At 38.5% G+C, this 12,821-nt stretch overlaps 1 protein-coding gene across 1 annotated transcript in view; it reads right to left on the bottom strand.

The window, feature by feature from the left end:
* The window catches only part of ANTXR2 (ANTXR cell adhesion molecule 2), a 157,836-nt gene that overhangs the window by 72,523 nt on the left and 72,492 nt on the right, over positions 1 to 12,821 (bottom strand). Inside the window, exon 12 of the mRNA XM_040480279.1 lies at positions 8,265 to 8,360. Coding sequence (XP_040336213.1) covers positions 8,265 to 8,360 — 96 coding nt within the window. The remainder of the gene's footprint in view (positions 1 to 8,264; positions 8,361 to 12,821) is intronic.

Below are 12,821 nucleotides of genomic sequence, written 5' to 3'. Positions count from 1 at the left end.
CCCCCAAAAAATCAGGCTATTCTCAAAGTAACTCAATAAAGGCACCAAAAGCCCTCCTCAACAATAAAAGACAAGTGCAATATAGAAGCATTATTACTATTTAGAAAGAACAGCACAGCTGTTGCTGGCTAAGAAAATGATTCCATGGAGCTGCAGTCAGATATATCCTCATCATGAAAGCTCAACTTACTTATAAGCAAATTGGGCTTTAAAAAGATAACTTTTTAAAATGGTTTTTTAAATTAAGATTTACGAGATCTTTATGTAAAGTCTTAAATGCTCCAAGGAAAAATGAGCTTGCAATTTTCCCTTGAGGATGAAGAACTTTGGCCAAGGACACTAGAGCAAAGTGAACATTTATCATTTCCGGCATATTCAGATATTTATTTGCAGCTGTAGAACACCCTCTAATTGACAACACTCCAGAAAGCCTTTGTTTGCCACCTCATTAGCCTTACATCTGTAATTCTGCACAGTGTCTGGATACTCCAATGATACAACTATAGGACTGTCATTTCTGCCATCCTGGCAGTAAAACAAATCTGTCATAAACTCAACAGAACTTCTAAGCTAAACAATGATGAAAACACCCATATTTTCTGATATTCCACTCATGACTCAGTACATGATAAGTTTTTTTTAACCTCTCCTGCCCTCATTTTTAATTTAAGGATTAAGGAAGGATGCAGCTGATGTCTTTGCTAAAGAAAAGCAGCTCTAAAGGATGGCTGTGAGGATCCTCAATGAGCAGGATACAGACTCTTAAACAGATGGTAAGAAATAACTTCACACAAAATGAGAACTTTTCCCCTTACGGAATAGTTTGCAAACCCAACACACTCTATAATTCACTAATGATAGTGCCTAAAAATTTCAGCTTTGCATGAAGACTCTTTTACTATGATTATTATTAGGTAGTTTTCCAACTATCATTGTTTTAGATTTCTATTTGTCATGGAAAGCTCTGGTACACAGAGGACACTATTCTGCAACATTTTAATCAAAAAATTTTTTTTTATTATTTGTTTTTTGAGAGACAGAGAGAGAGCACAAGATGGGGAGGGGCAGAGAGAGAGGGAGACACAGAACTCAAAGCAGGCTCCAGGCTTGGAGCTGTCAGCACAGAGCTGGGTGCAGGGCTCGAACCCACAAACCGTGAGATCATGACCGGAGCTGATGTCTGATGCTCAACCAACTGAGCCACCCAGGCACCCCTATTTTAATTTTTTAAAATATTTTTTAACTTTTATTCATTTTTGAGAGACAGAGGGAGATAGAGCATGAGTGGGGGAGGGGCGAAGAGAGGGAGACACAGAATCAGAAGCAGGCTCCAGGCTCTGAGCTGTCAGCACAGAGCCCGACACTGGGCTCAAACTCACAAACCATGAGATCATGACCTGAGCCTAAGTCAGTCGCTTAACCGACTGAGCCACCCAGGTACCCCTATTCTGCAATATTTTAAATGGTATCTCTCCCTCTCTCTCTCTCTCTCTCTCTCTCTCTCTCTCTCTCTCCCTCTCCCTCTTTCTCTCTCTTATCCTTGAAAACACTCATTAAACAGAACTGAAAGATTTAAAATTTGTAAGTAGTCTCATTATTTTTTATGTTTATTTATTTATCTTTTGAGAGAGAGAGCAAGCCGGAGAAGGGCAGAGATGGAGGGAGAGAGAAATCACAAGCAGGCTCCATGCTGTCAGCACAGAGCCCGATGCAGGGTTCCAATTGAGGAACCGTGATATCACGGCCTGAGCTGAAACCAAGAGTTCAATGCTTAACTGACTGAGCCACCTAGGTGCCCAGTAAGTAGTCTGTGAGTGGACAGATTTTTTATTGCACAGGTTTTTCCTTAACATTTTTTATTCTATGCCCTTTTTTGGCAATCTGGTGAACCGATGGATCTCTTCCCAGAATAATTAAGTGACATTAAAATAAAAAAGGTTTAAGGAATCCAATTACATTGAAATATAATGATCAATTCTGTAAACACACACACACAAATTTTTGATATAGAAATATATGCTACTTTATTAATTCATTAAATAATGAGAACTGAGAACTATCCTAATTTGAAGTTATGTTACTTGTAAAAGATATTTCAAAAATATCTGAAGAATTGTATGTGATATAGGATACCTGTAATTACTATTGGTGACAATAGTTTTGTGAATAGCAGCCTACATTTATAAATGAAGGAAATGATAAATTTCAGTTGGAAGTAAAAAGAGAGATTTTTTTTCCCACCCAAGTTCACAATCCTCAGGTTTGAAACCCCTGTGGGGTGTATATAGAAGCAACTAAAGTTAAATTGCTTCTACTTCAGAGGTCTATTATAATAAAAAATTCTTGGGGACCCTGGGTGGCTCAGTCAGTTAAGCATTTGACTTCAGCTCAGGTCATGATCTCGTGGTTTGTGAGTTCAAGCCCTGTGTTGTATTCTGTGCTGACAGCTCAGAGCCTGGAGCCTGCTTAAGATTCTGTGTTTCCCTCTCTCTCTGCCCCTACCCTTCTCACACTCTCTCTCTCGCTCTCTCTCAAAAATACATTTTAAAAATTAAAAAAAAAATTAAAAATAATAAACAATTTTATGTACTTGTATCTTACTTCTTGTTGTATAGAAATGGCAAAGGCCACCTTTCCTATTGTATATACATTATAAAGAATACCTTTTAAATAAAACCAGTGAAAATCATACAAAGAACTAAGAGTATACCATAAATCCTCTCATGCAAAATGCTTCTCCATAGTTGACAGAAGTTTGATTAAAACTGGCAACAGATTACCCTATTTTGAAGTCGTCTTCCAGATAAAGAGATGTCAAGTGTTTTAAGAATTGAAACAGTTCAAAGAAGATAATGTATAACACGCCTATGATTAAAATACACACAATACTTGACTTCATGAAATTAGTACACTATAAAGTGAGAGAAATGTTCAACAAATGATCACATAAATAATCGTTTAATCTTAATTTCATTTAAGTATCACCAAAAATGTACCATTGGGTAACTTTTTGAGGATTTTGGTTAAAATTTTGAATTTATTTTTAATGTTTATTTATTTTTGAGAGAGAGAGAGAGAGACAGAGTGTGAGCGGGGGAGGAGCAGACAGAGAGAGAGGGAGACACAGAATCTGAAACAGGCTCCAGGCTCCGAGCTGTCAGCATAGAGCCCGACACGGGGCTAGAACTTGAGACCAGAGAGATCATGACCTAGGCCAAAGTGGGATGCCCAACCGACTGAGCCACCCAGGCACCCGTTGGTTAAAATTTTAATATAAAATATTCTAGAGGGGATAGTTACGATTTTGATGTGTTTCTTGTTCCTCATGCTAATTTGGTACAGCTAATGAAGTATGTCATAGTTTCAGAAACATATTTAGTTAAATGTTTGAATTCTTTGCTTTTCCTTGCAGAGTAAAATGGTCACTTTCTAGCTTTCAAGGAATTCAGTGGTTCAGTTTCTGAATATGAATAGGATGGTACTGGCCTCTTCTAGCAAATAACAAGCACCCCGAGGGGACCGTCCATGGATCCCTGTTGTCAAATGGTTCTAATGACATATATGCCTTGAATACTTCTGAAAATTAGAAACCTGTTTCTTCCCAAAAATTCCTTGTCACTCTGAAACAGTAAGTAACTTCTACTCAGTATATAAAACATTATGCACATTTATTTTATGGTTACTCAGAACAAAACAGAAATGTAATTCTAATTTTTAAAAATGCATATTGATTTCTTAATAGCCTTGGAACCACTGCTAACATTTTAAAGAATATTTCATTGTCTTCCATTTTACAACCTCTTGTACTCCATGAACAGTTTTTGTAATGAGCTGCTCCGAAGACGTGTTACATAAGAATTGTCAAAATCAATAGCCCTGGGCAGTCATTCCCAACCCTGGGGAATACCGGAATCATTTAAGAACTGTATTAGTTTCTTAACATGGCTGCAACAAGTTACCACAATTGCAATGGCTTAAGACCAGAGAAAATTTATTTTCTTACAGTTCTGGAAGTCAGGAGTCTGAACTGAGTCTTAGCAGGCTAAAATCAGGTATTAGTAGAGCTGGTTCCTTCTACAGGCTCCAGGACTGTATCTGTTGCTTGCCTCCCTGAGCTCCTCGTGACGGTGAGCATTCCCTGCCCAGTAGTTGCATCTCTAGTCTCTGATTCCATGGTCACACTGCCATTTCTTTCCCCTTGAGTAGGCTAATCTCCCTCTGTCTCCCTCTTACAAGAACACTTGTGACTGCATTTAGGTCCTCCTGGATAACCTCCCTAGCTCAAGATCCTTAATCTAATCACATTTCAAAGTCTCTTTTGCCATATAAGATAACATTCACAATTTCCAGGAATTAAGACCTGCAGATCTTTAGAGACCATTATTCAGCAAACCCCACAGGCTTCTCCAAATGGCACTGAATCCTAGAGAAACTGCCCTGTCTTTCCCTTCAGGGAGAAGCATCACCATGGGAAATCTTACCCCTACTGCTCTGAGACCTTCTGGTTATTTGGGGCAGGAAAAAAAAAAAATGAGAACCACTGTCTGAAGTATAAGGAACACTGCCATTTTTGAGTTATTGATCAGGTAAATGTGAATTTTTGAAATTTTAATCTCTGAACAATGAACAAATCACTTCATAAGATATTTACCTAAAATATGAAATGATTGAGAATGTGTGACAAATATTATGGACTCTGTTCAGAGCTTTATATCAAGGCTTTCTATCTTTATAAGAGCCCCTGAGCATGTGATCCCCAAGGAAGTGGACCATGGACATAATCTAAATGTGCCTGAGAACAGACATTTTTAAGCTCTTTAGTCATGTTTCAGCTGAAAGATTAATTTTTTTAAATGTTTATTTATTTTTGAGAGAGAAAGGTGGAGAAAGAGAGACAGAGCATGAGCAGGGAAGGTTACAGAGAGGGAGACACAGAATCTGAAGCAGGCTCTGAACTGTCAGCACAGAGCCCAACATGGGGCTCAAACCCACAAACAGCGAATTCATGACCTGAGCTGAAGTCAGACACTTAACCGACTGAGATATCCAGGCACCCCAGAAACATTAAATTTAAATGTTTCCCACTAGTACTTCATTTTCTTAAAATGTTTATTTATGTTTGAGAGAGAGAGAGAGAGAAGGCATGCAAGAGTGGGTGGGGTGGGGGCAGGGAGAGAGGGGACAGAGGCTCGAAGCTGTCTCTGTGCTGACAGCACAGAGCCTGACTCAGGGCTCAAACTCACAAACCGTGAGATCATGACTTGAGCAGAAGCCGACTGATGCTCAACCAACTGAGCCACCCAGGTGCCCCTGCCACTAGTACTGTAAAAGCACTCAAACAAAACAAAATTTGTACAACACCAAGCTGAAATAAATGCATCTCATTTCACATTAGAAAGCAATATTACTGGTAACAATAGACAAAGTTAAATTGATCCTTAATAATTTAACTGCTAAGAATTATTTAGCTAACTACATTCTAAGTCCAGCATTGCACAAACATATTCTCTAAAAGGAACAAAGTCAAACAAATATCCTGCAATTGCACTACAACACCCTTTGACACTCTCAAGATTGTTTCACAAGGCTAAAGTCCCTGTGCCCCTTTCGTCACATCACCTCTTCATTTTTCCCTAGCTCACTTAGCTTCTACCTTAACTCCTATCTGCACTTTGTTAGCATTCCTTTGCTTTGGCCATATCCAAGGTGCATCATCTGTCACTGGCTTTCCATTTCAATTGTTGATGGAAACTCAGCTGGATACAGACTTAATCCTCACCAGGACCGGACCTGAGTAGACACTGCTGTAAAGCAAGCAAAGCTTCTTTCAGGGGATTATACTGAACAAATCTCTCCAGTGGCTTCTCATCATCCCTGGGGTGAGCTCAAACTTCCTAGAAGACAGAGGAAGCCTCCTGAAATGAGATTCCTACCTAAATCCCAAACCATCTTTCACACTTCCCTTTGACTGGCACACTAGGTAAGCCTCAGCCTAGTGCTCCCCAAAGCATTGCAGAATAACTCAGTATAATTCCACATGCACACTTCATCTGAAATCTCTCTCAACTGCAAACATCTTACTCATTATTCAGAACTCAGTGTGGGGTCATCAGCCCAGTCAGGTTTCTCTGAAACAACCCCGTGACTCTGGCAAATCCCTCCTCCTTATGTTCTTAGTGTGCTTTATAAATGTTGCTATTGGGACACTCATGCCCCTCCATTTAAACTTTGCCCACATTTTTGGAGCATCTAACAATGCTCCGAAGAAGCCCATCTTAGTTTTCACACGTCTTTCAAAAAAATCATATACTTCGACACTTTTGAGCCCTCTGATCAATAATAAATGAAACTGCAAAGGAAGGAAGGAAAGGACATCCACCACGGCCAAATTTAAATTAAAAAACTAAGGAGCACAAATCATATTAGGGCACCTTTCTGCTTTCAATTTGACTCAAGAACGTTAGCCACCCGAAAACAGCCATATCTAGGATGATCGAGATTACAACAGGAAACTGTCCGAGCATAAACTGCTATGGCAGGAAACTGATTAGTTCAGCAAAGAGACAGGATGCTTCTTGTCTCTACCATTGTCTGAGTTAATTCTATACCTCTTATATGGGCCAACTGCTCTGAGATAAAGGATTGTAAAGTTGACTCATGAAAACGGACTGAAGTACAATTAATAATAAATGCAGGAGTGATGCAAAGTAGTGCCTTAAGTTATAAGGAACTTGGAATTAGTCAGCAAAGGTGAGGGAGAAAAAAGGCAATCCAGTAATATTAGGTACAACACCACAGTGATCTACAGAATATAAAGGTCTACATAATATGCTGATAATAAAAAGAATACTATCAAACTAAGTAGGAGGTATGCTTTGAATGAGTGCTTCTTCAGGATAATCTTTTCTATGAAACTTGAACAATCCAAATTGGGTTGCGTGAAATGTGCTGAACTTAAAAAAAATTTTTTTAACGTTTATTTATTTTTGAGAGACAGAGTGTGAGCGGGGGAGGAGCAGAGAGAGAAAGACACAGAATCTGAAGAGGCTCCAGGCTCTGAGCTGTCAGCACAGAGCCCGACACAGGGCTTGAACTCACAAGCCGTGAGATCATGACCTGAGCCAAAGTCGGATGCTTAACTGACTGAGCCACCCAGGTGCCCCATAAATGTGCTGAACTTTATTACTCAACATTCCATCCTGTGGTAGGCAGAATAATGGTCCCCCCAAAGCTGTCCCTGGAACTATGAACAATTTTCATTACATAGCAAAAGGGACTTGGCAGATATGATAAAGTTAAGGATGCTGAGAGGGTAGATTATCGTGGATTATCCAGCTGGGTCCAATTTCTTCACATGGTTTCCTAACATTGGAGGTCCTTTCTCAGCTGGCTGAGACCCGAGGGAGATGCAACTACAGAAGAATAGTCAGAGAGATGCAATGTTGCTGGCTTTGAAGATGGAGGAAGGGGCCCACGAAACAAGGGACGTGTGTGGTCTCTAGAAGCCAGAAAAGGCAAGGAAAGGAACAGATTCTCCTCCAGAGCATTAAGACAAGAATGTAACTCTGCCATTCCCTTTTAGCCCGGTTTAGTCCAGTGAGACCCATCTTGGATATGTGATTAAATCACTGTTAGATAATAAGTTTGTGTTGCTTTAAGCCACGGAATGCAGAGCAATTTGTTCAAGTTGCGATAGAAAACAAATATAAACCTGTAGTCTTTCAAAGGTTTTACTCAAACACGAAAAATAACTCAAATAAACCGTTGTAACTTCAAAACTGTCTGTGCAACCCTAACATCTGCACACAATTTATTTCTAAAATGTTTTTTTGAGAGGCAAACAGAGATGGTCCTGAAATAGATTTTCCAAAGAGGTAATGAAAGATTCAATAAGCAACTGACAAGAAGACCTGACAGATTAACAACTTCTCCCCAGGAATCCAACAGAAAGTATCATTCAACTTACTGGAAATTCTTTTGTACTGGAGTAGAAAGCCCTTTATCCCCACTACCTCTTCCCCCACCCTCTCGCCTTCTCCCTCCAAGCTTCATTTTGAAATGTTTTTTTAGATGAAGTTTTATAAGAAACATTTATTGGCATGCATGTCTTCTAGAACTTATTATAGTAATAAAAGCTCCTAAAATTCAATTTGCTAACTGAAACTTTGCTGTTGTTGACCAAGTGGCATTGATTCACAGTCCAGGCTTTACTTGACATCTCACTGCTTTACAAACAAGTAGAGTTGAAAATCCTCCTTACTCACCACTTTGCAGCACAGGGGCCAAAACCACCACATCAAACCAATGCCCAGTAGTAGCAGTAACACCAAAATAGCAATGATGGCTGCAATCCCATTAGACTAGAAGAGGCAGAAGACAAAAACAAAGTGGTCAGTAAAGCGCAGAGTTAAATCCCAAATACATGTTTTTGTTTTTGTTTTTTAAGGAAACACCAGAAAACGATGCGAAAAGCATAATGATGTCAAATCAGAGTTCTATTATATTCCTTTAAATTCAGTAAATTCCTTTATAGTCTATTTCATATATGTTAAAACAGTCAATAAATAAATACAAAACCTTCCAAAGTGCTATAGACACTTTTAAATGATGGCTTAAAGAATGCAGGAAAAATCACTATCTGGGGTTATATGAATGGGCAGTCTGGGTCTCTATCTTTGTCTCTGGGAATGGATTATTTTGATTGCAAGCATGATTACTCCTAGGCAGAATGTATGCAGCATTTTCCCAGACTTTTTGAGGATAGAAAACTACTTGCATTATGTATTTAAATGCCAGGGCAAGAGGAATATCAAAAATCACCAAGCAAATGAGAAACCAACAACAATGGTTCTTGTTGGCAAATGGTTCATATGCATCAGTGCAAGAAAGGAACCTCTGCACTCACATACCAGAAGATTTCTCACCACAGCTCAAGCACTAACCACTCAAGAACCACACTGGTGTCTGCTCGCTTCCTAATGCCAAGATCCTCCAGCCCTAAGGAACCTGCTCTTACCTCTGCCTCCAATCCCCTTCCTGTAACCACCACCTACTCATCCTACAGTGCTCAGCTTAAGTCACTTCCCCAGGAAGCCTGTCTTGCACCCTCTGGCTAGAAAATGCCCCTCCTTGAAATAAACCATAAGAGACTCTTAACAATAGAGAATAACCTGAGGGTTGATGGAGGGGAGGTGGGTGGGAGATGGGCTAGATGGGTGGGTATTAAGGAGGGCAATTGTTATGATGAACACTGGGTATTGTACGTAAGTGATGAAACATTAAATTCTACTCCTGAAACTAATATTACACTATATGTTAACTAACTATAACTTAAATAAAAATCTGAAAAACAAACAAAAACAAAGTGTTCCATCAACTAATAAAAATTTTCTAAAAAAAAGAAAAGATAGAAAACATCTCTCTTTATTACACAATTCATAGTTCTCTGTACTTCAATCTTTAACATTTATCATAATTTATTTATTTTTAATTTTTTTTTTTAGTTTTTTTTTTAAATGTTTATTTATTTTTGAGAGGGGGAGAGAGACAGAGTGTGAGCTTGGGAGGGGCAGAGAGAGAGGGAGACACAGAATCCGAAGCAGGCTCCAGGCTCTGAGCTGTGAGCACAAAAGCCCGATGCAGGGCTTGAACTCACAGATCATGAGATCATGACCTGAGGTGAAGTGGGACACTTGACCCACTGAGTCACCCAGGCGCCCTCCTCCTTTTTTTTTTTTTTTTTTTTTAATGTTTACTTACCTTTGAGATAGAGAGACAGAGTGCGAGTGGAGGAGGGGCAGAGAGAGAGGGAGACACAAAATCCTAAGCAGGCTCCAGGCTCTGAGCTATCAGCACAGAGCCCCACGAGGGGCTCAAACTCACAGACCAGACTGCAAGCCACCTAGGTAACCGACTGAGCCACCTAGGCGCCCCTGTTTGTTTACTTTTGATAAACTGATTTCTTTAATTTCTCTTTTCTGCCACTATTCGTTAGGAGCTCTAGAAAGCCATGGGGTTACAACCAACCTACTTACCCATGTACATTCCATGCTTGGCATTTAAAATTATGAGCTTGGCATTAAGAAAATGAACTCTAAAAAACTAGACTACAAAAGCCACTGATGCGAAGACTCGTATTTACTGAATTTTTAGTGTGGGGATAAAGTTCCCAACGGGACAAAGCGTGTCTCTAAAATCCTACTCTGGAATCCCCAGTAATAATGTTTTGTTTTTTGGTATGTGTGTCTTTCTCTTCCTTCCTTCCTTCCTTCCTTCCTTCCTTCCTTCCTTCCTTCCTTCCTTTCTTTATTCCTTCCTTCCTTCTTTCCTTCCTTCCTTCCTTCTTTCCTTCCTTCCTTCCTTCTCTTTCTTTCTTTCTTTCTTTCTTTCTTTCTTTCTTTCTTGGAAAGAATGCAGGGAAGAAAAAAAATGTAAATAAATCAATACACTCTCCAGGTGGGAATTTGGAACTTCATGGGCAGTTGTTCAGAAATACATGTCCTGTCATTCAAAACAAATAAGAAGTACAAGCCCAGAGGTCAGAGTGAGCTACTTGTATCACATGAGCTGACAGCGAGAGGGGTGGCAAGGTGTGGGGGGACTCAGCAGTATCCCTCTTGGAATGGCACTGCATTAAAAGTATTAGTCTAGACGTTTAATTTTAAGCAAGTTGTTTAATTTCTCAGGGACGGTTTTCTAATCTACAAAACAAGAAAGCCAGTTGTTCCCAAAGCATGAAACTCTTTGTGAAAAAAGCCATTACTCTTATCTCTCTCTTGTAGGAAATCATTCTGCATGTTAACATACTTTTAAGTATCTGAATGGTTCTGCAGTAAAGAAGTTCAACTTACATCAGCACAGAACCATTGTTTTTCTCATAACATCTGAAACATCTAAATATTTAAATTTAGGATTCCCTAGAATCCACACTGAGAACTGATGGGATCGATCGATCAAAGCTGAGAGACTTTCTGATGTTTCAGTGACAGTGGTGGTAGTATTCAGTCAGAACATTTTATAGTGGGATTTAAAGTGCAAAACATAATGCCATACACACAAAAAGAGATAATAATCACTATGTAGACAGTTACATGTAAATAACTGAGAAGAGAAGAGAAGGTAGTTCTCAAAACAAGTGGCAAGAAGTGCTAGCCAAATACACTTGGTTCAGCTAATCAGAAGAATCTTGACATGCGTATCATTTCCCTGTACCACCAGGTATTATCACCAAGGAAGAAAAAGGAAAAACGATGAGCATATAGTGGCTTGGAAACTATCCCAAAACAGATCAATTTTTATAGATACCGATTACTAGCAGCCTTTCAGTTTTAATAAATCTACTTTTAAAATAATTAATTCTTAGAGCAGCATAAACCATAAAACATTCATTACTTTCAGAAACTTTCAGAAGATTAAGATTCAACTACACATGAACAATTAAAGCTATCCTTTGATTTCTGATTTTGCATCTGAAAGGAAGAGGGAACAACCTTAGGAGGTAAATTTCTATAGCTGCTATTAGGTTGCAAATGAACCCAAACTGGCACCACCAAGGTATCACTTAGAATCTTTGATCATTTTATTTAACTTTTCTCACAGAAGACGACAAAAATAACTTTCGAAACTTCACACAGGCACACACTATCTTCACCGAGTTCTATCATTCACTATATGACCATTCTTAAGGCTCTAGAAGATGCAACTACATGATATTTACCATAAAGAATTAACCTAAAATATAAGAAATAAAAAGACATGGACTCATGTAGCAATTTCTTGATGTGGAGTTTGGTAGAATGAAAATATAATCTCAAATCTAGTTATTAATATATCTGAAATATCTAAATCACTCACTGTCTTGCACATAGAAATTCCTGTGTGTGTGTGTGTGTGTGTGTGTGTGTGTGTGTGTGTGTGTGTGTACATATGTGTGACAGAGAGAGAGAGAGAATATAAATACTTTTCAGAAATTTTCCAGGCAAATATCTAAGTTCTCTGTTCCTAAAGTCAAAGAAAACAATTCAGAACACACATCAGGCTACCTAAGAAATACTCAAAGTACATCTTTCTACACAGACTTCTAAACATTCATGAACAAATCACGTGACTCTCCACAGCCTTGATTACGCTAAGCTCTAAAATCTAGGCAAACAGGAATATGACAGGAAAAGAATGTCAAAGAAACACATAGAAAAATGTGATATCCTATGGCAGAAATGCTGTCAAATGCATAAATTCATGATTCTACCTTCAAATATAAGGTCTTATATAAGATACTCCCCATCTGACTGTTTATGTACAGAATGAATACAGCATTCCCTACCAGTCTTTTCCCACATTAGGATCTAGTCACAGCACTCATGGAAATGGCTCACCATTTGTCTGTGCTATACAGTTTTCAAAAAGGTTCTATGAACATTTGGTTTCCTCTTTTCTTAGAATTCAAACTCTGTGTTCAGAAATAAGAACATGCAACCAGAAGATACGAATCTGCTAAAATTTTATTGGTGTCTTTTTTTTCTTTCTATGAATGTGTCATTAGCAGGAAATTCAGAAAATCATACTGACAGAATATACAGTAGATGGGCTCACCATGATAGGCAGTGAAAATTCTTAATTTTTCCTCCAAAAAATAACTCTATTAGGAACATTAATAAGACACTATGCACATCCACATGCAAATATATATTTATTATGACAATATTATCATGTCAATGGACTCCAAAGATTCACCTTCAATAAAATTAAAAAGAAAATACACACTTTCTTTTTCTTTTTAATTTTTTTTAACATTTATTTATTTTTGAGAGACAAAGAGAGAT

Source organism: Herpailurus yagouaroundi, unplaced genomic scaffold, assembly GCF_014898765.1.
Source record: "Herpailurus yagouaroundi ecotype Mexico unplaced genomic scaffold, PumYag 28, whole genome shotgun sequence".
NCBI lineage: Eukaryota > Metazoa > Chordata > Mammalia > Carnivora > Felidae > Herpailurus > Herpailurus yagouaroundi.
This window is presented reverse-complemented; position numbering and strand designations above follow the sequence as displayed.